The following is a 25,918-nucleotide window of genomic DNA, read 5'->3' as shown; positions in this document are numbered from 1 at the left end:
TCGGGATTTAATCTTGATGTTCGGGTCATAATGAGATACTTCACAACCTTGTGTGTGTGCAGGTGTCGATGTATACTTAGAATATTATTATTTCTATTTAGTGTTTATGTTAGATGGTGCACACACGTTTTTTTTTTACCACAGGCACAATTAAACTGTCATGACATTAGATTAATCTATATATTTTTTCTCTCTATGGCGGAAAAATCATTTCAGCAGTTTTTTTTTGGTGATTTTTACGCTCTAGGGTGAAAAAGTGCTATTTTACACGCGTAAATTAGATCGTAAAATTATTGTACTTTACGGTCAAACGTATGAAAAATAAGAATGGAGATTTTAATTGGTACCACTATCACCAGGACAGTAAAACTAATGTTATTGTTATCGACAGGACGCTTGCCAATTTAGTTTCTTAATGGAATTTATCGGATACTCACCTGCAGAAGATCATATATGTACGTATGTATGTAGTTAATTATTGGCCCCGCAAGGTCTCCTCAAGGTAAATATTCAAAATACCGATAAGGTAACCACCTGGTAGCAGGTAGCAGGTCTAAACAGTGGGATTTGGTATTTAAAGAATTCACATAGGATTTTAGGAATTTTATTTCTTGGCTTGTTATCATCGTTTTTTAGCGCTCACGGGTCTAAGGGTTACCTAAATTGTTTGGGGCACGCTTTGTAAATTTATAGGGTGTGAAGGCAGTAAATTGTTGAAGATTGATGGAGGATCATTCTTCAACACATCTTTGAATCTTGTGAAAGAATTTCAAGTCATTTGTTTGATACCACTGAGTAGAACAGATTTTAATAATGCATTCAATTGAACACTTATAAACTATCGTTTTTTTATATTTATGGGTGGGATCTGACTTTTAAAATTATGGCTACATTCATTTTATACGGGGTGATTAAAAGGAACTGGAAAAAAAAGTAGAATTGGAAGGATTTCATGTGCATAAAATTACATTCAGTCGCTCATAATTGCCCTAATTTCATTGAATTCGCATCGCTTATCGTTTCGAAGATCCCCGTATTTAATAGCGAATTTGTGGCAAGCTATATACAGATTGGCCATCTATGTATGTCCATTTGCAGTAATGATTTACAAATTTGGTTAAATGGGCAAAGTTGGTCAGCATTATTCTTACAGACTGCCTTGACATTGCCAAATGTGTACTTATTCCTACTTTCATATTTAAGAAACGTTTTCAGGTTACCGAAATGAAGCTCTTAATTGAAGTGTGTAGTCTTTCGGTTCCTAGTTAGGATATATAATACAAACTAATATTTTTTTTGGGGGGAAATCACATATTTTCTATTCAACATATAGTTTGCGAGATATTTAGCTTTCAATTAACTGCCAATTTTCATGTTTTTTCCGTGTATTATAGATAGTTTCTTAAATATGAAAGTACCAATGGATTCTGCATAAAATCCTGCCCAATTTTGGCCATTGAACTGAAACGTCCTTAAAATTTCGAGCCAATTCCACAAACGTCTAAATTCACAGGACGTTTCATTTCAAATTTTGATGCCGCCATTGGTTTTAAATTTTATTGGCGACTCTGCTCTAGTGAAAGTAAACTCTCTGGAAAAACAATTTTTGGAGCCCTTTATGAATTTTTATACATTTGATGTGAGTCAAGAGTAATGAGCCTACAATTAAATTTAAAAAATCATTAAAGTCGAGCAATAGATGTAGAAAGTTGTTTAGCGTTGAAGTTGTGCAATAATTTTGTCCAAAAGTGTATTTATAATAGACAGAACATGACGTGCTTTGGCTGTATATCAAATTTGAGGGAGTCGTTTTTCTTTATTCTACATAATTTTCGGATGGACAGGCGCCCTGTAGGCATAAAGCTAATTAATCGGCTGGAAAAAAGGGCACTGGGAAGAAGTTGATGGATTGATCGCCCAGGTGATGGCCTTGCCGTTCATTAAGATCCAATTAACCTTCTTTAAGCTTGATTTCAAGAAAAAGCGATAATTATATCTGAATAAGAGAGTTCAAGTTGTTTTTAGGTTGCTTTAGTTAAATATATGTGAATTTCAGGTATTTCCTGACTAGAGAATCAATATTCAATGTGAGAGGAGGTATACTTAATATGTCTTCCTTGCATTAGTTGTCTTTCTGCAATAGCTGAAGCTGAAACTGAGCTTTTGCTAGTAAATTCCAGGATATTTACAAATATTATATAATTTTTGCGAACCACATAAATAAAACTCTTCAACAATCAGCTAGTATTGGTACCATCAATAAAGACACGTGTGTATGGACTATTCACTTTTTCTTAATGAGACTTATCTAAGCTTAGATAAGGCACTGCAGATAAACCCACTGACTATGTTAGAGTGTAAGAGCACTATATGAATCCTGGTTTGGACAAGGACGGAAAATGGAACATGTATTTAGCAATTGGAGACAAAGCTTTTCATACTTCTCATCAGCTGAAATAATAAAGTTTTAAAATATATTGTACACATAATACGAGATACAATTTACTACATATGAGATATAATTTATACACAAAAAGTTGGATTTTATTACAAAAAAGCAATACATTTTTTACGAGGACATTTTTATAACACTCCTTTGATACTAACTTTCCTCTTGCAATGGTTTGGATGTCCAATTGGATTTTATCATGTATTTTTAGATTAGACTAATAATGAGATTGTCATACACGTGTTTCTTGTCGTCTCGATACTGTAGAATATCGAATTTATTGGAAGTTATATGTGACTTAATTTGATTAAAATCCTTAAAGAAAGGTAAAGCCGACCATTTAGACTTAAAAAATGTCTTTTTATAATTGGCTGGTATTTCGCTAGTCAAAGAAAGTAGTTATATGTCGTTACTTCCTTCATATCCTTCGCTCTGCGAGTCCAAGTTGTGTTTTCTCCAGAAAGTGAGGCAGCTCAATATTTTTCATATCAAACCGAACTCTATACAGTGTGCCCCGAATTGCAATTTCGAAAAATTTATCACATATACTATGTCGAAAAACATGGACTACTCTTTAAAATCTTCCTGATTAAATTTTACAAATCGTTGATAAAACCTGCAGGATAGGGTGTGTTCGAGACCCATTTCCCTTTTACCATCCCAACCTTTTTTGCTGAAGGCCACTAGCTATTAGTTCCGTAAAATGTTCATTTATTGCTCTATTTCGAAACTTATTTTATATCTTGATTTTTTTGATTTCTACAATAGTTTTGAAGTATTTGCGAAAATAACATAGAAAAGACCCAGTTTCTTTTGTCGAAGTTTTTTCTAGCCCGAATTAACCTGCACTAACTTGAATTGAAAATGGCGTTTGCTCCCAGGTTATCTTTCACGTGCCCGTAGTTTACTTCTACGTGTCCGCAGTTTATTTTTACGTGCCCTCAAATTATTTTCGCGTGCCCGTAGTTTATTTTTACGTGTACAAGTTCAAAAGCGGAAGCTTGTGATTAAGTGAATGAAATCTGTCGGAAACGATAATATGGCTCTGAAACTGTACAATTCATGCGAAATATATATAAATTGATTAAATCCATTTTTTAAATAAGTTACAACAGCGAAAATTCAGTTAAAATATTTCAAAACAATCAAATGTCTAAGATTTGTTAGGAATTATGAAAAGAATATGAAATTAAATTCATACGACTTAATCTATCAAACTAAGCCTCCTGTAAGTTCAAACACGAAGTACTGTACTTATATGAATATGAATTGTCGAAAACGATATTTTCTTTGAAGCAATTCCATCAATGTAAAATATACATAAATCGCCTAAATGGATCAAATCAAGTTTTAAATAAGTTAAAACAGCGGATGTTCTCTTTAGCTGGCTTCGTATGAGTGCAAGCACGGATAAACTATATTTGTATCTACTTCGAATCGAATCGTGTATAATATAGAGAGTAGTGATGTTCAAAACCTAATTTTAAAACAAATTTCAATCTTATTCTCCTCAATTTATAATGAATTATTATTTTATGTGATAAATGACAAAAATAGCCAGGATAGAATTAGTATTATAAGAAAACTTCCGCCATTTTTACTTTTAATAGATGGTAACAAGAGAAATATCGTTCGCAGAAAATTATTGTCCTAAGACAGTCATGTTACTGATCATTCTTTCTAATATGGTTTCATTATTGTGGTTTGCTCATCACCATTCGGGAAGCCCGGGAATCGGTTAGTTAAGGTTAGCTGCGAATAGGTATGTTTTTCTTTCATTCCTCTCATGCTGTCCGCTAATGTTCAGACGGACGTTTTTTTTGAAGAACTAAGTGAGCTTTCATATACATATACTTTTTAATTGTTAATGAATTCGCAATTTTTTTTACGTAAAGAATGAATGGAATTAAACATTTTTATGGGCCCTTTTAATGGATTTTCAATTCAGTTTTCTTCCATTAAAAGCCCACAAGTAGCGTTTCTCTTGACAAAAATGCGACCAAATTCGAAATTTGGCCAATACCTAATGGGACAATCAATTTAAATATAAAAAAACCTCTTACATGCCAATTCGTTTAACTATATAATTTATTCCATGTGTTGAATTAATTTGGTATTGCAATTCATCAGGGTATTGCATATCATACAGAAAAACAGGAATTGTTAATATGTTGATGGTTCCAATGGGCGTTCCTCTATTAGCCTAATTTCGACTTAAAAAAGACATAATTTAATGTTGTTTTCATTTAAACCTGTCGCTAAGCGCAAAGCTTAACTCGTTTTAATTAATTTGTGCGCAGTGACAAGTAACTTATTTTGGGACACCCTGGTCGAAAAAGCAGGCAATAAATCTTTTCCCTGAGACTTAATTTACAAGTGCAACTGTCCAAACAAACAGCAGGAATTGTTATTCATATATACCCTGCTGTCTCTGTTGCTGCTAAACGTGCTAACTTTTTTTTTGTTGCAGGTAAGAACACCACCTACAAGCGAAAGAGGTAACGTATATGTCAATCTTATGGGGGTGATGTGTTGCTACATGTAATTTACGCCGTTTATATGCAGATTTCCACTGAAGTAATTTACTGCAAAAAGTCAACAAACGTACGCTTGTATGTGAATGTCCTCGTCAATGTCAAGTTCAATACGTATAGTTTCGATTTAGTCGAGTGTGTTAGAGAGAGATAACGTTCGCATGCATGCATCTAAACCACTAATATGATGATTGTGGTTTCTTCGGGCAGCGGTGCCGTAATAGCGGCCGTAAAAAAGGTGGACTTAAAAATTCAGAATTTGTAATTTTTTTTCTTAAAATTCTTACTTTGTGTGCCGCCCTGTACAATAATGAGGTTTCCGTGACTCGTATGCACCCTTTAATGTAAACTTACCGAGAAACAAAATTGAATATTAATTCACAAAATTATAGTTTTTACCGAATGGGCTATAATTCCTTATAGATTCGAGATAAACTCGATTTCGTGTTTACAGGCACAAAAAGTTACCACAGAAGCAAAAAGGGAATACCATTCCATTACTCTCCGGAAAACGTAGAGATTTAATATTTTTACATTTTTATATGTCTTTTTTGAATCACCTTGTAGAGAATATTCTATCGACCTTAATCAGCTTTTTATGGTTACCTGTCGACCATTAAAAATGACTTTCAGACTATGAAAGACACATGAAGATTGTAACCTTCGCAAAAAGTTTATGACTGTTTAAATTTAAATGCTGGTTCTTAATATCTCTAACTTTTTTCCTTGTGCGTATTATAGAATATCTTTCATACTCATATAAATTATTTTTATGTAAAGTGGCTTTAGCACACGCATTTGCGAGTTAAGAATAATACTTTCCCGCATGCAAACTAAAGTGGCATGTGTTTTTTGGTTTTAAATATTTTGAGGGTATTTGACATTGAGGTACGTGTGGTAAAGCTTTTTGCTGTGCATATACAGGGAACTCGCAATGCATTAGACAAAGAATAGGTAGTTGTAGAAGATTTCAAAACGAGTAGATTTTTCATAGAACATTTGTTTCTTGTAACTACGGTTGCTTTTTCTGGGCCTCAGAAAATATCCTAAAACACTCCAAGAGCTCTGTATTTTAGCAATGCTTTTACATAAAACAACCAGATTTTATGTATTTTTAACCCCATTGAAATTTACAATATAGATTTACCCGTTTTATAGCAAGTTCGCTTTTTTTATTATTGTTGTCAATTTTTCGAGTTTTTTCGAGCTTTTGTGATATGGGTCAAAACCGATTAAATTGAATAAAAATAAAGTTACGTTCATTAAAAATTAGAAAAAACTGCATATTATAATTCCTTTCATACAAGTCATAAAAAAATACTTTGTATCCAGAATTTAACTTCCACACGCATGCAATAAATAAACGACCTTTTTTACTGCATGCATCTCGCATGCAGTAAATAAAATTTTGTGTCAAGGCACTCTTAACAAGAAATTTTTTGAAATATCTTTCATAATAATAGGCCACGATAAAAATTTTCAGTATTTAGGTTACAAGATTTTTGCAAAATAGAAATAAAACGATTCTTCTTTATCAACTTTTTTCTCTTCGTTCACTGTAAATTGTAACAAACGCTTCGATTTATATGAAACTAATTAAGTAATCTTAAAAATTAACACTAAAAATGATTTTCAAAACGATTCCTATTTTCTCTTCCACATAAAAACATCATTCAGTGAAAATCAAAGTCTACTCTATCCAATAATTTAATCTTCATTTTTACAATGGTACATTTGTTATTGATTCTGTTCTATAAATCTTCGTCAGTTTCAACGGGTGTCGAATATGCAAATTCGTTTAAAGTTCTCCGGAGAAAATAAGCACTTGCATTTAAATCTGGTGATCGTGGTGGCCAGTGTTAAAGGCAATTATTTTCTCGACCTATCGATCGATTTGGAAAATGGATTTAAAATTTCAAGACATCCATATTAAAATGCGGGACGCACTGTGGTACATACACTTAATTTCGCCGCGTAAGTGTAAAGACAAATCTTAAAGCGGTTTGGTAATATAACTGGACCAACTAAATATCGTCCAACGGTGGTGGTGTTTTGGAGGGTTGGTTTTTAGAGCATGTAGATTTTCATTTGTGACTGTGCCCGTATAGAGTAAGTTTCATCTGCGAAAAAAAAATGAATGTTTTGAAATAGAATGAAATTGTAAAAAAAAACTCTACGTAGTTCTTGCGGTAACAGTTTTTGAAGTTTTTAAAAACAACGTGAAAACAGCAAATTACGTTATATAATTCGATGGATCGTGGGTTGTGGTATATTAAATTGCCGCGATATTCTTCGGGTACTGGTTTAAAACGTCCTCCTCATTTCGTGCGCTAACTGCTTCAAAGCGACCTCCAGCGTCGCTTTGGTAAGAGAACCCGTTTTCCCCGAGTTCTCCGATCGAGGTTCGCAAATGTGCAACGATTTGGAATACGTAATACGATTACGAAATCTTTTTCGGTATGCCTCTATACTTCTGCGGTAAAACTCCAATACTAACAGCATAACGAATTGCTCATTAAGTGAAAATTTTCCGGTCAGCTGCAAGCAGTTATGATCGCAACAAACCAATAACAATGTGCTTAAAATTATGCTTTAATGAAAAATCATACCATAATAAGGGTCAATAATGAATAATTTTATATACATTAAAATAATTTGTTAATACTCAGGCGACGGAAAAGAAATTGAAGATAAGATGTTTTACAATTTGACGTTTCCTTTCAATCACTTAGACCGCCGTCAAATATAGCGGAATGCTGTAAAAATTCCATATTCTGAAAATTAAATGCACCTTAAAAACCTACAAAAGAAAGTACCGATTAAGTCAAAGCAGACTAGAAACAAACAAAATACCGCCTGAGAGTCATCAGGAGTCAAAAACGCCTGCTTTCAAAAATAAACAAGACAAGCGTTAAAGTCACGCATGGTCAATGATGTAACTCATTACACTGATGAAAGCACTTACCGCTAAATGTCAGTAGCTAGATAGATAATGGTTACAGATTTACACAATTGAAGTATTATTGACTTGGTCGTGAATTACGTACGCAATACCAAGCATAGCATGAAGAGTACCCCAGTTCCGTCTGTTTTTATAAATAGATTTTGACTAGTGTTTCTTTCTTTGCAAGCAAAAATTAAGTATGCTTTAATTAAGTGCATAAATAAGTAAATTTACGAAATGGAGTACATTCTGGCTTCAAAATTGCAACAGTTGGAGGGGGGAGAGGGAAAATGCACACATACACACATACACACGTGTCTGGATTGTTTAGACTGGAAACCTGCCTGTTTCCCTTGATAAGCGGTCGGTAATCCAATCCTGCAGGATCAATTGCAGGACTTTGGGTACATTAGAGTCATGAAATGCCGATTGCGTGTGAACAACATGCACTTACTCTGTGATTGTTTTGGCGAGATCGATTAGGTTGCCTTCTAGGTTTTCAGGAATAAGTCACGTACAAGTTGAGGATCGTTTGCCAGGTTTCCACGTAGTGTTAGGCGATAGTGTTTTGCACAGTTTAGTATTACGCCAGTTAAGTTCCATTGCGATTAAAGAGAACTATCAAAGTTCCGCCAAGTAAATACGTGCGCTACTTAGGCTAACTTCCTTAATTCAGGCGTGCGGCCTGCCTCACGTAAACAACCCGAGAATAAGTTTTAATATTGTAATCATCGATAAGATTGTTTCAAAAGTGGTGCACCCATCAATTTATAATTTTTTTATATTTTGTATTTTTCTTTAATTTTGTAATTACACAAATCGCTTCCATTCCAATGCGGTGTGTCACTTATACACGGTATTTGAAGCTTTGTGATTTTATTTTAAAGGGTAATTAACCATCTAAAAAGAAACCGATGAAACTATAAGATCTATAATAAAAGTTGCATAATAACAGATACGATTGTTTGAATAATTTATAGTAGTTACTCAAAGTTGTCACCCAGTTTCTTTTGCAAGGATCTTCAATAACACGCATTTCATTGGTGTATCTATGTTTTCCATGCCGTTCCATAAATAAAAATTGAGGAGTGTCATACCAGGTGACCGTGGAGGCTATGAGATAGTATCGCACCATTCAAGTGCTGGCGAACTAAACGATTAAAGAGAAGGCCCAACATCTTGCATAACTTGCTTTCAGTCACCTAACTTTTTCTACTAATATTAGAATTGTTTCATCAGGTCGCAAGATGAGAACTAGGCAAATTGTCCACAAAAATAATTAGAGAGCCCAAATGTTTCACTTTCACAACATTTAGTCGCCCCATACCGTTAAACATATAAAATACACTCTAAATCTGAAAGAAATATTAACTGCCACAAGTCGGAATCATAAATTTTTTTCTCAATTTAGAGCAGTTCCATTCAAAAACAGGTTCGCGAGTCAGAAATATTTATTAATGCAGCAGATGTAGGTACAGGCTCATGAAATAATATTCCTTCCAATTAACGATTTTATGTATTTTTCTCCAATACCTCTAAGTTTCTCGTTTCAATTGATACATTTAATTAGGACCATGACCATCATACCTGATTGACTTCATATTATCTAAAAGTGGCTTATGATTCACAGGTTTAATATCTCTGAACGCTTTGGGTAGAGCTGTAGAGGGTCCGATTAAACGTCTACAATACTAAGCTCATTAGCCTAAACTGTCTAGAAGTTTAGTTCTGTGCCTGATTTCATGTAATTGGAAAAATCGAAATCGTATAGTTTATTATTAATTTCAGGGAAATCGATGTAAACCTTACATCACTTAACAGTCGCTCCACTCAAATAACATCGATTTACCCCAGAAACAAGTCACCAAATCCAGGTCAAAAGTCATCTGCCCCAATTTCATCAAAATCCAGACAGCTATATAACCACCCTCGACTTTCATTGCGAGACAGGTTTTATGACCTCAGTTGGTCCAGGCATTTCGAACAAGGGGGAAACTCCTTTTAGACCGAAATTTTAGAATTAACATTATTTCCTTAATAGCAACCTTCAATTAAGATTTCAATGAGAGATATGAAAGGTGCATCTGGGAAACAATTAGGTTCCTATGGACCCGTCAGTAGCGTCCCAATTTAATTTCAGAGAAGTTTGGTTTTATATGCATTCCAATCATACTATGGCAATAATATCCAGACATGCATGGTAATCCATAAAAATCAATTTTATTTCCTTGAGAAGTTTACGGCCGCAAATTTTAGAAGTCCGGACGTTTCGTCCCCGTCTCCGATACACCAGACTTCGGCATTAATCCAGAAAAACTCCCATAAAATATTGTAAGTTTCTGCACAATGCGCCGGCAATATAACTGGGCCATTAAAATGAGTTTTTAGTAGATCGACTTTTATAGACTTTTTACGATTTCCCATAGTTAGAGAACGGGGGCCGCTTTTCCAGGGATGACCGTCCGAGACTGGATAACCGATCATTTTCATCTGAATGGAAAGCGGAAATTTAACTACTTCTTTGGATATCCTGCACTCTCACTATTCAAACTAAAACGGAAACATGTTCTCAACCCGTCTTATTCAAAATCTTCTGATCTGTTGACAATGGGGGCTATTTCTATCCATATTCATGCTCATATAGAATATACATTTCTAGTTCTGTAAATATGTTTCTAGTTCTTGAGAATAATTTCCCAATTTTGATCTAAGATTCGGTCTTTTTCCATAAGACTTATTCTAATGTTTACTAAGTTTTTTCTTTTATTGATTATTAATAAGCTATTGATCGTAGCTTATAAATAAAATATCCATGATTTTTTACGTAAATGTAATAAAAAATGTTCCCATCGGATCTCGCATGTTTTACTAAGTAATTATATTATACAGTGAGGTAAAAAGGGTGGAATAAATACATCTCAAACGCAGGCATTGCTATATTTTATATTGTTATTGTGGCCTGTAGCTTAATTTATTCAAGTTTAGTTCTCCCACACCTACTTTTATTTATTATTTTTGTTGCCCAAAATTTTAAATTTGTAACTTTTTTTAATCGGAATAATCACTTGATTAATAATTTCTGTGTCACTCGGTACTTCCCAAAATGTAAAGAAAACATCACTTATTTAAAACACTACATCACAGATAGGGTATTGCATTGAAAACTGTGATAGACTAGTGATACACCGTATCCAGTGTAAGAAGGGCTAGTATGGCGGTCTTGTAAACCGTAAAAGGTATAGACCAAATTAAATGGAAGAAAAATGGAGTATTAAATGAAGTAGATTGTGGTGTCAACAGACCTACAAATTATTTTAGCTTTTTGAGTTATTTCGAAAAAATTTCCACTTTTGTTTTCATTTTCTCTCGAGTTATAATTAAGAAAAATCAGACAGTAAAGGACAAAAACTGAAAAAAAAGGTTTCAACATGACTATATAGATTTAATTCTATGACGATTCGTGGTAAGTTTTTTCTGGTTTCGAAGATAACTTTTTGTTGAAAATTCGTTGATGCGTCACACTTAATCATTTTGAAATCTTTTTATATTTCAAGTAATATGCAAATAGTTACAAAAACTGTTTCAAATTTACTATGTTTATTATGCATAATACAAATTAGATATGCATGCAAAATATTAAAAAAATAATTAGAACTAAATATCGTGTAAATGTGACGCATTTATGATTTTATAGTAAACAGCTACGTTGAACTCCACAAAAAGTTAACAGGTTCGTAATTAGGAAAAAAAGTTGATGACGATTCGTGACGAACGAAACACCATAAAGTGAAACCAAGATCGTCATGGGAAAGCTTACCAAAAAGTGCATTGGAAAAGTCGTTTAAGTTTTATAAAAACGGAATTTGAAAATTCGTTGTTTTCGAAATGACTCAAAAACTAAAAACAATTTTTAGTTTTGCTTTGTGCTATAAAACTACCCTCTTGAATGAACAAATTTTATCCTATTTAACAAAGTTTGTCATTTCGTTCGTCGAGTCGCCTGTCGCCATCCACCCTGTACTAAAGAATGGCCTGAAATTTTTTCCTAGAAGTTGTAGTGCGAAGGAATTTTACTAAAAAATGTTTTTTTTGCTCTCTCATCTTTCGCAATGTACTGCAATTCAAGTACCCTTATGCGACAGTCCAAGGGTGCATCTTTATGAGTGTATTTTGTTATAAAAAATCTGTTGAACCTTTTTAAAGAACCTAAATTTTAAAGATTTTGAATCAATTTCGTTTATAGGGCACAGTCACTCTCTCCATGAAAATACATCCAGTACTGCTACAGCATACAGGGCATAAACCTGTACAAATTTCAGAGTGGTGTAGTACCTGTTTTTAACAAGAAGCTGAACTAATCTATATCATCTCGTCGGGTCGTAGCAACAGTGCCGTAACAAATTCATTGCCGAATGAAGACGAATTACTTGCAGTTTTATGGAATAAATTGAATTTTGGTTCGAATGAATGTAGTTGCGGGTGGTACCATTTTAAAAAGGTACCATAAAAAATTGGGATGTTTGATATTTTGTTTTTTAATTCATTTTTTGAAAAATCTGTATTAAAGCCCCTCGTTACCAACCGTCAACACGGTTGGTATAAACGAGTGCTGTCTGACCCTGAACCGAAAAAAATTGGCATGTTTTTACTTATTCATCGTCCATAATTTCGGTTCTGCCTGAGCTGCGAGGAACCGCTGGGGCTCGTTCGAAGGAGAAATGTTTGGGTTTTCTCATGATGTCCGTGTGAACCTGTTCTGATGAGGGGGGTCGAAGCAGTGGCATAGAAAATTTGAAGAACGTGAATTTCTTTCGGCTCTGCCTTTGATACAGGTCGCAAATATCGATTAATCGTGATGAATTTTGAAGGATCGAAAAATTTCATTAGAATACTTCTACAAATTAAAATCGGTTCAATGGGGAAACTGTGAGATGGTGCCAAAGCTCGCGATATTTTATATTTGCACGATTCGCTTTTAGCTGGAACAATTTCGCTGCTTGTAACGCTTTAACTGTTTTGAAGTACTGCACGAGAAAGTATAAGTATCAAGCTAGGAAATGTGTCTTTGAGGCCAGCCTGTTACTCGCGCTTCCATGCATTTATGCTATGCGATTATGCAATAGGTCTGGCTCTATAAAAATGTTTGCGACTTTTCTCAACGGATTAACTGCCTATTGTACTTCAAAAATTCCTGAAAATTGCCTTAATTTCAAGGGGGAAAGGAGGGAAAAATTCGAATCGGAAAAATTCCATTTTTTTAATAATTTTAAAATGAATGAAGTGACTTAAATCAGGATCATTTCATTTATTCTTATGCACAGAAATTAGGACATTAATTTGTTTTTCTCGACGTCAACAGGTTGAGCACTTATAAATACGAAACGAAGATTGATTTGTGATATTGATAATAGTAGGTAGTTTAAATTGGAATTTTAGCTTTATTCTATAGAATTTGATTGCACAAATCGTCTTCCAATTTGCTAAGTGCAGTTGTATGAAATAAGAAAACAGCATTTAAATCATGTTAATCCTAGTATAAATTTCATTAGGATCAGTTTATTGTACTCCCCTAAGACTTCTAATTCTCATCTTTGACAATGAGATTTTATTGCTTCTGTTTTATTCAGTTCAGAGGAGCATTTGCAAGGGGACGCAACCCTCCAAATGTAAAAAAATAATAAAACTAAATATGCGTGAACAAAACCGCATTCATGCAGAAAACCAAATCATTGTCGCCTTTTTTATGGTATCTCTTAAAATACATTTTTACGACATTTATACCTAAATACAACATAAATGCGGTTTAGATCCTGGCATACAATGGAATGTTGCTTTTGTCACCATTGCAATGTCTTGAAATTTAAAATATGCGACATGGTGACTTGAAGCTCTGCCAAATTTATACTGTTGTTAATTGTGTTAATTTTATTTCTAATAGCACCTTTGTGATATAAATTCTGAAGAAATAAAGTATTTCACATTGCACATGACATAATATATTGGAATGTACATATAAATTTTCACACCCCTAAATTTTCAGGCTTACAGCCTCTTGACACCTCACAAACCTTTGCGACGAAATATGGCTACATAATATATAATTCCTTTGGCATGATTCACAAAAGCATGTATCAAATTCTAAGGAAGTAATGTTCATTTACCTTTCATAATATTACACCCCATTTACCACCTTTAATCTCAATTTCATTGCTCTACTGGAATTGGTATAATAACATGCAAGCGATAGTGGCTGGGCTTCCCAAATCTCCAGATCTGTCGCCTCGTGACCTTAACAAAACATTGGCGAGAGTTCGCTTAAAATTAGAATTCGGTTACAATTTTAGGCAAGAATTTATTTATAGAATTAAGTATGAAACGCTGAAATCCGGATATTAAAACACATGAAGTTGAGGTGGTTAAGGTGATACCAAAATAGAAATTATGCAGGACAGTATTGAATTTCAAGGAAAAAGGAAATTAAAAAAGTGGTAACACTAAAATACCTTGAGACACCGCTACTAAAATTTAATTGTAAATTAAATTCAGAGCAAAGTAATCTCAATGCTTATGAAATGGAGACAATTACATATTGACGCACTTCAATGTCTTCAGATACCGCCATAATACCCAGTCCTCAACGTCCCGAACAGTAATTTAGTTAATTATTTGCAATTACTATAAAATATGAAATTTTCAATTAGTTGGAGATTCGATGCCGATACCCCCAATGGTTTCGTGATACTACCTACTAAGGACAGATCGGGTACTACTAAATATCAAGAAAATACTTAATAATGATTCTTCATCGTTCATAAAATTTAAGTATATATGGAGGTTTAATAATTATCCGATACCGTCGTGAAGTTCTATTTTTTATTCATGGAAACGGCCATGACCGTGATGATAATTTTGCTTGGCAGCACGTGTATTGCTAATTTTAAGCAAAAACACGGAGCATACTGGAAATATGTAAAGGCAATTGCTAGTTATTAGTCAACATAAGCTTTCGTTAATAGCACCAGGGATTCGATTACATTTGCATTTATGTATAATTTGCATTTAAACTAAAATTGTATGTGAGACATTCATATTAACGTTGGTTACTTTGTTTCTAAAGTTATTAGATGTAAATGGAACGACTAATTATAATACCATTATCGGTAGTATTCGCAATATATACTTTATAATGTACACACGATAAATACACATACAATATATAACAAATTTTATAATAGATATATGAAAATGTTTTGAGTTCTTGTACTAGTACCACATGGATTCTATGATATTCTAGTGCTGATGTACTCACCATTTTTGTAAACTGTCAGGAAATATTGGGTATTTATTCTCAGTAGTACCACGAAACCTCTTAGCTACATCAAGTACTAGCAAAATCAGCTAAGATTTCTTCTGTAGAATAATTGTTAGTTATTTTCAAGTGCATGTAGCACATACCACCATGATGGGTATTATATGTACATGACGGGGGCCTACATGCTTTTTCCATTTTAGCAACAATGTATGTACTAACAATGTAAGTAACGTTAAGTAATATAACATTTACGTAACAATAAATTAAACCTTTTGTTGCTGATTTATATAATTCAAAACTTATGCAACTATTAAACTAAATACACAGGGTGTTAATATGATTCTGTTACATAATTTTACTAAAAATAAACCTCTTTAAGCAAAGTTTGGTACCGACCTAATCATTTTGTTCGCAATTGCCTAATAGTTGGGCACCATGTACTGTATAATAGACCTAGTGGGCGTTCAAGAAGAAGAATGTTATTAGCCCACTAAAACCTAAAAATAATGTGTCTAGACCAAGGCAGCGACAAGAAGGAGTTTATTATGTAAAAGATCGGAGTTCTTCTTGGCAGTACCGCTGTGACGAACATTTCTGTACCGTGATTAAAGTTAAATTAATTTTACTCACACCTGAATAAAAAAGAATTAAACTCCCATATTTACACTATAATACGTATTAGTAGGTTTCTTACTACGTTATGTAATAAATATTTTACATTTATCTTTTACTAAAAATGAACACTCACTGTATTTCTGCAAACTGTAGTACTACCTTAAGATAAGAAGAAGTTTGAACATAATTCAAATATACTGAAACCATCGAAGTTCGTATCTAAGCGTCTTCTTATTTCCAAATTCGTCTTGCACACATCACCAGAATACTCTATATTCAATGACACTTCTGAGATTTGAAGCATTGGATTGGACTCTAAACGGCGCTTCAAGATCTTAAATTTTGATGTACCTGATTTTGGTCAACATAGAGTTTCTCTTTGATTTTAGCAAGAAAGAAAAATCTAAAATTGCCAAATCAGTAAACTAATAATTTCTGCCTTTACTTTGCTAGGCAACTATTTATCTGCTCACAGAAAGGAAATCCAATATCTACTTAAGTAGCAATTCTCACACAGAACATGCAATATGAAGCAATTTTAACGTCTCACTACTGAGATAAGGTTTATGGATAAGCCTCTTTTTGTCGTTATGGCAAAAATGTCACAGCTAATCGATTTTAATGACGACTGCAGTAAATTATGGCTATAAGTAAATAGCGATAAAATTGCTATATACAAACTGTGCATATTTGTTATAAACAAATAAACTAATGGGCGCCTTGCGAGACAGTTCACACCACTTAGAAGTGTAAACAAATATCTGAAGTATTTATTATGTTCCCGTTTATTTACTCTGCGTATTCAAAATTGCACTTAACAACGTCTATGTAATTGAGCAAAAACTTCATTAAATTAATTATACTAAAACGTATTAAGGCCACATATTTTGCTTGCTCATAGGTCTTGTTAATTTTGGTTGGTTATCACGTCATTATTTGATAACTGCCGTAACTATCCTCTATTAGATCTTCTTAGATGTAATTTATGATTCTTTTGGTATTATAAAATTGTAATTTTTTTATGATGAATTAAAACCACTACTAGACCGAAAGAAATTTAAATAGGGTGTTCCTTAAAGTTGCGCTAATATTTCTGGCTAACTTTCTCAACTTAAGAAATTCTTGCAGATATACGAACATAACGATACTCAATATGATACATGAGTATTTAATTCAAGAATTAACGTTTTACCGAATACAAGAGTAGATATCTTAACCCAAACCATTTTATACTACGCCCAAACTTTTGTTAGTCGGGATATGGCATGCGATATGATTTGCAACTGTGTAACAAGTGTAACAACTGTAGCAAGAAATTTAATCTGGCCTGGACGTATTATGTTCATATGAACTGTTCTCCATAAAATGATTTGGTGAATCATACCGTAAAATATTAGCATGGCATTGAGGAACATCCTGTAGAGCACAAGAATTGTCGATGAATTAAGCCATTTCTTATCTTGCACCTTAAGCCTCTGTATCGTCTAGACTGAGTCTAAACGATACAACTAATTCCAATTAACTAATTGCTTTAATTGAAACATTGATGAATGTGATGAAAGTTAGAGATCCTTCTTATGCAAAACCAACCTGCTTTAGTAATAGGCAAGACCGACGTGAGTGGATTCATTAAACTCGTGAAGTAAACACTTTTAAGAGGATTAGATTATGATATTCTTTTTACATTCTAATTCGTCTAATTTATAGCTCGGATCTGAAGATATTTTCAATGAGAAAAATACGCGAAGCTGTAACAAATATGGCCAAAAATTCTTTAACTTTTACAACCAATTATCCCAGGATCACTGTCGCTGCTCCACGTGAGGCAAGAATTTCCTTCAAAAAGTAGTAAAATCCCTAAAGCGATAACGTTTTTATTTAATTTCTCGTTCCCGTGCACCTTTGCCACAAAGTTTTATGCCCGAGAATGCCCGAATTTCCTCACGCGCCAAGAATCCCAAACTTTACGATATTCCTCACATAAAACCTACTTTATACAATATTGTTTCAATAAACACCTCCTTCGAGCTTACACATGCAAATTGCTCTTCAGTCCTAGGGTTTAGACAATAGAGCAAATGGCTATGCATAGAGCGTGAAAAGATGAGGGCGAGAAGATAAAAACATAAAAATAACGGCTGGCTTTTGTTTTTCGGGATGTAAAACTTCGAGGAGAAAACATAAAATGTTCACCTAAACTTGCTTGCTAAACCATTGTTTTAGACACGTCACCTCTGAAGGACTGCACCCCTGTTTTTGAAAAGAACAGAAATCTGACTACTGAGTATACTAATCCAAGTAAACTAATCCAAAATTGAATCGTCTCCATTATACGATTATCAAAAACATTTCTGTTTCACTCAGAACATAACAACCATTTCATAGAACACTACAAACAGATGTTTCTTATTGAAACCGTAAAAAAAATTGCTAACGTTAGTACATGCGTTAATCAGTACTTTCCATGTGAACGGTACTGTCATAGATCATGTCCAAATAGATACAAAAATAGAAAGAAAGGAATTCCCAATATCAATGCTTACGTCTACTATAGATATAGCGAGTCCGAGATAAGTTTTATTTAACCCGTTAGAAATTATTGCTGGAACTAATTTAGGAGTCCCTTATAAATGTTGTGAAAACTGATCAGAAAATGAGCCAATAACGGTCCCCAAAAACTTTCAAAATTAGCGGTTTTTTGATAATCCATTGGAAATTTTTTCTAAGTAGTATACAAGGCGGTAACTGAAGCTATTCTAGATATTATGAATAATTTTCGTAAAAGTTTTACAGGGCTGTAATTAACTAATTTCCGATCCATTTTCTCAAAGTTTATGAAAAACATGTAGATAGACTAGTTAGTTAATATATTTTAGTGCCCTTTAATACCCTTTTTTATGGATCTAGGAATTTCGTCAATAGAAAATTTCACATATTCCCCAGAAATTTTATATATGACATTTTTATTGTTTTTTGGCTACATCTTTATAAGATTTTTCTATTTTCTAATCGTTTCAGTCGATCTGATATACATATACCTGCTGTATATGATATAAAAAGGTTTGTAATAGGTCTATTTTGATTTTGTTTATTGTAGGCTGCTGGAAATTCTATTTTCATGTGTTTCTCTTCGACTTTTGAAATTTTGTTCATTGCATATTAATTTTTCCCGATCATATAGCCATTTTGCCATCCACTTTTTACCATATTTGAATGGAAAATCAACTAACATAAGCTGGATTCCAAGAAACGCGTGTTTCCGTCCTTTGTAAATTTTTTCTGATTCAAATACCTAAGGAGCAAATTTTTTTACTTTGTTGTTTCTCAATCGTAAAGTTTATAGCTGATTCTATCGAATTTAAATGATTTACAAAAGTATCCAAATAATTATTATCATACTCAAATATCATCAATATAATTCCACCAAACCGGAGGTCTAAAATTATAATTACTATAACACTTGGTTAGCTATAATTGAGCAAGAGGTCAATCTCGAAGGCATAAAAATAAATTAAGCGCTGCCAAATGCCACTTAGAGTAATCACCAGCATAGAAAATGAAATTGAAAAAAAAGGTTAAATTAGATACAATAATTAAATATATACCTGAAATCAACTCTTTAGAATATCATGACTTGGTTCAAAAGAACTGTAATTCCTCAGCCATCCATTAAGAAGAGGAATTTCGGTGTTTCTGACTTTTAATGTTATCAATTTTGAATTTTTATACCTGTTTATGTCGTTTTTCTAACAATTTTTCCTAGTTTGAGGGCGGTGATACATTTGTCTCCGATTTTAGCCCTTAGTAAAGGGTGATTGTTATTTTCACTTAGTTTTAATTAATACTAAAAATGGTATTTTATAACAAGTAAATGTGTAATAAGACCTCGTAACATATTGCATAATATGACGTGCAACGGAGCGTTTTGCAAGGCGTAATCGCTTTAAACTTTAAAGCCCCTTACACATTTATTTTACACGATATTTTTTATTACAATGCGTCAATATTCCAATTAATTAAAGCTTCTAAACTTCATGAAGTGTTATAAATCTGGCAAAGTGTTTAGACATGCCGGAATTAAAATTTTTAATAGTGTTTCTGCAGTAACCACATGACATGCATCGTAAAGACTGTTTTATGCACGCCGCAGCATGCTATAATCTTCGATTATGATGCATCCGTAATAAAAAAAACCTTTAACGTTGTAAGAACCCAAGGCAAATGGATAAATTACCAGCTATAATATTTCTATGTTCTTCAGCCCTAGATGTCCATAAATTTCAAGAGAAAAGGGCATTTTTACTCTTTTAGTCCTCTTTACGGGCGGTGTGGACAGCCAATAACCGAGAAATGCTGCTTTAGGCTCCGCCTACCGCATCGGCCTGACACTCCATTGGGCCTACGGGTGTCCTTAAAACGCACGTGCTTGGTTTTCCATTTAAACACGCACGATAGGCGATTGTTTTTAGCGTGGTTAGCCTACCTAGGTCTATGAAGAGAAAGCTGGAGTGGTCAGTGGTGGCCAGTTATTACTTGAGAGGAAGTTAACTCCTCCCTAATTATACACTTGGTGGAAAAAAATCAATTTGAAAGAATCAGTTGCCTCACTGCTTGTGTTCATATGAACCCACGTTCCACGTCAAGTAATAGGGTGCTTCAATTAATTTATTACATTATTGAATAAATGTCTTGTTTTATATGTAGCATAAATAAAATTAGTATTGTTAGTGACAACGTTTTAGTTATCTCTAATGGATATATGTAAAGGAGGTGAACATAATTAACTGATTAGCAGTTTATATGTGCATTGTCTTGCAAAGACTACTTATGATTTATTCACACGTGTATTGCGATTTACAAGATAATACCCCAAACATGTTTAACCTTTACCTCGATTGAATGTAAAGAATGTTATTTCAATAGTAAACCGTGTCTAGTTTTGATTTTTGTGTCCTTACAGCTAAAAAATAAATTAGCTTTTCAACATTTGAAATTTATTTGTTTTATATGGTTATGTATAAGGTACATTAAAACTGTAAATGTTTAACCGAAATTTACATTGGTGAACATTCCTTATTCACAAAACGCAATTTTTTGAATTAATTTCCCGTTATATGGAGTATAAATTATTATCGCTTAGACTTAATTATGATTAAATAAATCGTGGTAATAACTGTTTATAAAAAGAGTAATTATTGCATAACTGATCAACGAAGAAATGAGAAATTACATTAATTTGATAGGAGCATGAGCGTAATATATTTTAATGTCTGGATTTCGATTAAAAAATAAAACAAGAATAAAATGTCCCTTTTAATATTTTATTTTTTAACTTTTGTGTTATTTATTGCTAATGTTGTGTGTATTTTAAACCAAGATCAGGATCTGACAAAAATATATTGTTGACGACTTGCAACAGTAACTGCAAAATTGTGCATATAATTTTTTACATGATATTTGTAGCGCCTTACGTGCTCTATTATGATCTGTACAAGTTAAAAGTTGGTCAATCTTTAATTTATTTCTCATTTTTTTTCCTGTTGTCAGGGATGGTTATTACTCAACCTCTCCAAAAACACTGATGCAACTTAGTGGTATTTACTTCCGCGGTTGGTTCTAATACTGTACCATCGAAGAACCTCTCTCCTGTTTGTTAGACCGAGAGGAACTGAATTGATGCATTTGTGATATGCTTTATTAAAATGTCCTTCTTTGGTAACTATATGTAGTGTTTGCAAGAGTGAAACTTAGTTTAATGTTATGTTGAAAGTTTTTGTGTGACTGTTTTTGATGACAACTTGATGGAGACTCTCCCGTTTAGTTCCTCATGGAAAATTTTTGGTCGTTCTATTACTCTTATTGGTTCGGTTTCATTCCTCTGGAGGGGTGGCTCCGTCCCAACCAACAAAGGAGGATGAAAGGAGAACATCTCAATTGACGGTCAATCCAATCTCTTCCTTGCCGCATTGGAAGGATAATAAAGTGCGCCAAATGCGTTTATAAGATCCTCACAATCTGGGAACTGACCTTTATCGGCCTTTAGTTATGCTATCCTAATTTCAATATCTTGCAAATACCAGACGATTCTTAAACTATAACCCAATTTCTGCCAACACTAGTGATAAAAGACCTCTCGAGAATTCCAAGTTGTAAACCATTCCGGGATGGTCGCCCTGGTATATGATCAGTCTTCAGGCCTATTTTATTACTGAAATTATGAATTCTCGGGAAATTTGAATTGTTTTCAGACACCTGTTATATTACTCCGTAAACAATTATACATAGATAAGGCGCTCTATCGTTTATTTTTTGTTATCTTGTCAAATTTTATCTTATTTGCTAAATAAACCTGCTTTGAATATCATTATTGTTTCTACATCGAAAAATAGAACTGGAGATTTAAACGAACTGTTTGAGCTGTGGTTCGATTTTTTCATCTTGGTTCAATATTTTTAAAGCAAAATGCTCTATAACTTCCCACATAATATTTTTCACAACGATAAAAATAAGTTAATTTAAATACAACATAGAGTAAACTCATAACAGGAAACGCGTAATTGCCCGCCATTGGGTTATTTCAGTTTTTATTTAATTGTTTATTTTTATTTTCAACTAGTAGACTATATAATGTAGCAACCTAACTAAGATAGTCTTGTATTTTCACCTTCACAGTTTTTCCTCCGAGCTAATATGTGTTAACTTCATTTTCGCCTGTAAAATTCATTTAAATATTAGCGTTCGGTAATTGTATATTGTGTAACTAGTACCGAAAATGGTACTTTTACTGAATTAAATTATGCCCCTCTTAAGTAACAGCAAGACTGATTGGTGACACAATCCTAAGACGTCACGATGACCCTCTTACGTGAGGGATTGTGACAAATTTCTCAGAAATGATCCTGTGGTAAATAAAATGATCTTCTGAATCCAAAAATATAGGGTGTTCTATTTAAGTAGTCTAAATGTGAAATTTTTATATTATGCAGCAAAAGCTGCAGTGTATACCCTCTTTCGGTTGTCACCAGGAGAAGGCATTTATATTTGATAATGTGTATAATGCAAGGCAATAATGAGTTTTTAATGAAACAGTAGTATTTTATCGCAATAGTTCAAAGATTTTTTTCTGAATTTAGGTCACCAAAGTACAGACCTTCTGGAAGACTGTCACAAACTCTTGGAGAAGTTTAACTATCCTTGGGAGATGATGCCTCTGGTGTACACCATATTGAAAGATGCTCGGGCGGACCTCGAAGAAGCTTCGAGGCGAATAGATGAAGGTAATATCCATTTTTTAGTCACTTTTATTATAATTTTAGAGCAATTCTACTGATATAATTATTTATTCTGATTAACTGATTTTTTGAAATTAAAAATCATATTAGGATGTACATAATAAAATATATATAACATACATAAATATAAATATTTTAATTAAATGTGAGTAATTAGTTAAATATAATTAGTACTTAAGGTTATTTTGATCTATTTACTTCAACAGGCAAACGAGTGGTGAACGAATATTCAAGATTACACAATCTGAGCATGTACGACGGTGTGGAGCTACGGCCTTCAACACGTCAGTGTGGATGATTGAAAACTATTTAACTAAATTTAATTTTTCCCCCAAATTTTTAGTTTTCATAACACTTTTTAGAATTTTATACCAATTAACTTCATACAATCTCATTTCTAACCCAATTTTTGAGTGCCATTTATTTTTCTCTTTTTTTGCACATGCAGATATGAAGACCGCGCAAGACAGAAGACTCAGCAGCTTTGGTGAAGCGGCCTCCTTCAAGACTGTTAATCTTCAGTTCAAGTGCAACCTTCTATTTTAAGTTACAGTTTTGCCAGTAGTATTAACCAATAGGGCTCACTCTTACCTCATACCCAAAGAGTATTTTTTTTTCATTCAGTTCGTCTTGCTATGGACTCAAATGATTCTGTCTAGTTTAAGTGAGTTAATTGTATAAGTCTCCGGTTAGCTATTTGTATAGAAGAAAGAAACTGGTTGTATGGAACCATTGGTAAGTAATTGAAGAATTCAGAGGAATATAATTTTAACATTTTTCCTCAAAGCGAGAATCGGCCTTCAAATATCAACTCTATATTAAATAGATTTAACTACTTTATGGCTCCAGCTCATTGTAACTATTGTAAATTGGCCCGGTGTTGCGTATTTGAGTTGGTTGACTCATGAATGTCAACAAGTTTATACAGAGTGTCCGGAAATAGCGGGCGTGTATTTTTGAAGATGATTCTATAAATCAAAAAAGTAAGAAAAAACTCATAAACATGTGACCGGAAATGAGTTCTAAGAGAGCTAGAACCATTTGAAAATAGCGCTCCGAAAACGGTATTCCCTAAATGTCTTGGGCGCTATGCAAATTGCGGGGAAAAATTTTGTACCAGGAAGTTAGCCGCTATTAGAAAATTTTTATCGCCGACAGTGGCGTAGAACCTAAGGGTGCTCGATTAAATATGTACGATTTTACTTTTAATTTTTGCCTTGAAGAGTACTGGGCGTCAATCACAAATATAATTTCTCCATCACAAATTTTCAAAAATTCTCAAACCACAATTATTCATGTAGCTTAAACGACGTCCGAGGTATTTGGAAGTAGAAGAGCTTTAAAAATATCGTTTATAGGATGCTATCTTCTGAAGCGCCAGCATCCTCAGAACACTCTCACATACATACACAATCATTTTCATAGAATCTTTTTTGTATTTCGACCTAAGGAATCACCACCTATACATATACATATATGCACGCTATTTTTGGATACCCTGTAGATTACAGTTGTATTTGTGAGAGACATTTGTTAATGGTTAAGCATTAACAATGTCAACCATAAATACTTCAAACATAAATAAGATACTACATTTTGGCATTCATAAATAGTATGAGGTGATTACTGTTATTCCTGGTTATATGAACTATCCCTGGTTTATGCGGTGCTGGATAATGACTTAGTCGTGCATTCCAACAAAACAATTTCAGTTAATTGACATTCATAGTTCACACATAAAGTTCAGAGAGATTACATCACTGCAGACAGATAATATAATTAACAGCGAAATTGGCAATTGCATAGACAACCTTGATGAGCTTAAATGGTCTGATTATTTAAGTACTCATTAGTTACTTTTTATATAAGTTCTTGGGAAGATGAATAGATTGGAAATGTGCTAAAAATGGCCGAAGAAGGAATATTCATTACATAATATTCATATTAATTTTCGAAAGGACTTCAACCGTACTTGAATGAAATGAAGAGAAGCATGACGTGAAGAAAGCGGAAATAAAGTTGAGAGGGAATGAAAATGAAGTGAGAGAAGGTAAGATAAAAAAAATGTAAAGACAATGAAGGAATAAGCGAAAAAAGACAGAAAAGGCTTAATAGGTGGAACTGCTAAATACCACGGAAAGGTGTCTAAAAATTTTTTTTCAAAATTGAAGCTAATCAAAAGAACCAACCCAAGCAATAAAAAAAAATAGCAAAAGTCGAGAGAAATGAAAGTAGAGCAGATGAAAGGCAAGGTGAGAGAAGAAATTCCGTTTTTGAAGACGAGATCTTGGGAACAAGAAAATGTGATATAGATGCCAATTGAAAGATGATAGGAAGCATCACAGAGTCAGAGCGAATGAAAGAGCGAACAAATCGAAAAGAAGGCCAAATTCGCAACGCAAATAAAAAAGTCCTTCAGCTTTCCACCAAACAAAGAGGCCAAATAAACCATGACACCATCAACGATTAAAAAATTGACTTCTAAAAATATATTTGGGGGGCACTATTTACAGAACCGAACGAGAAAATAGAAAAACAAATTGATCGAAAGTGAGATGGAACGCAGAGACGTGAGAGAAACTAATTCCTCGTGAAGACAAGAACTGCGCTTTGCTATAGGTGCGGAAATAAAATTAAGACATAAATAAATCAAACGAGAAAACAAAAGAAAGAATTAATGAGATGTCATTTAGACGTATTGAGAGAATTATTGCTCAAGAAGCAGACGTAAGAAGGTAGTATTCTATAGTAGTATTATCTAGGTAGATAGGT

General features: G+C 33.4%; 1 protein-coding gene across 4 annotated transcripts in view; it reads left to right on the top strand.

Annotated features, from left to right (window-relative positions):
* The window catches only part of LOC136411170 (protein doublesex-like), an 87,384-nt gene that overhangs the window by 36,603 nt on the left and 24,863 nt on the right, over positions 1-25,918 (top strand). For 2 of the 4 annotated variants that reach the window (XR_010752302.1, XR_010752301.1), the window contains 3 exons: positions 22,988-23,131; positions 23,353-23,430; positions 23,595-23,881. Coding sequence is in view for 2 of the 4 variants with exons in the window: in XM_066393641.1 (XP_066249738.1) it covers positions 22,988-23,131 (144 nt within the window). In the remaining 2 variants the exon portion in view is untranslated. The remainder of the gene's footprint in view (positions 1-22,987; positions 23,132-23,352; positions 23,431-23,594; positions 23,882-25,918) is intronic. The other 2 variants (XM_066393641.1, XM_066393640.1) reach the window with 1 other exon arrangement.

The sequence above is a fragment of the Euwallacea similis genome, chromosome 9, assembly GCF_039881205.1.
Source record: "Euwallacea similis isolate ESF13 chromosome 9, ESF131.1, whole genome shotgun sequence".
Taxonomy (NCBI): Eukaryota; Metazoa; Arthropoda; class Insecta; order Coleoptera; family Curculionidae; genus Euwallacea; species Euwallacea similis.
The sequence above is the reverse complement of the archived record's forward strand: the minus strand, read 5'-3'. Positions and strand labels throughout refer to the sequence as shown.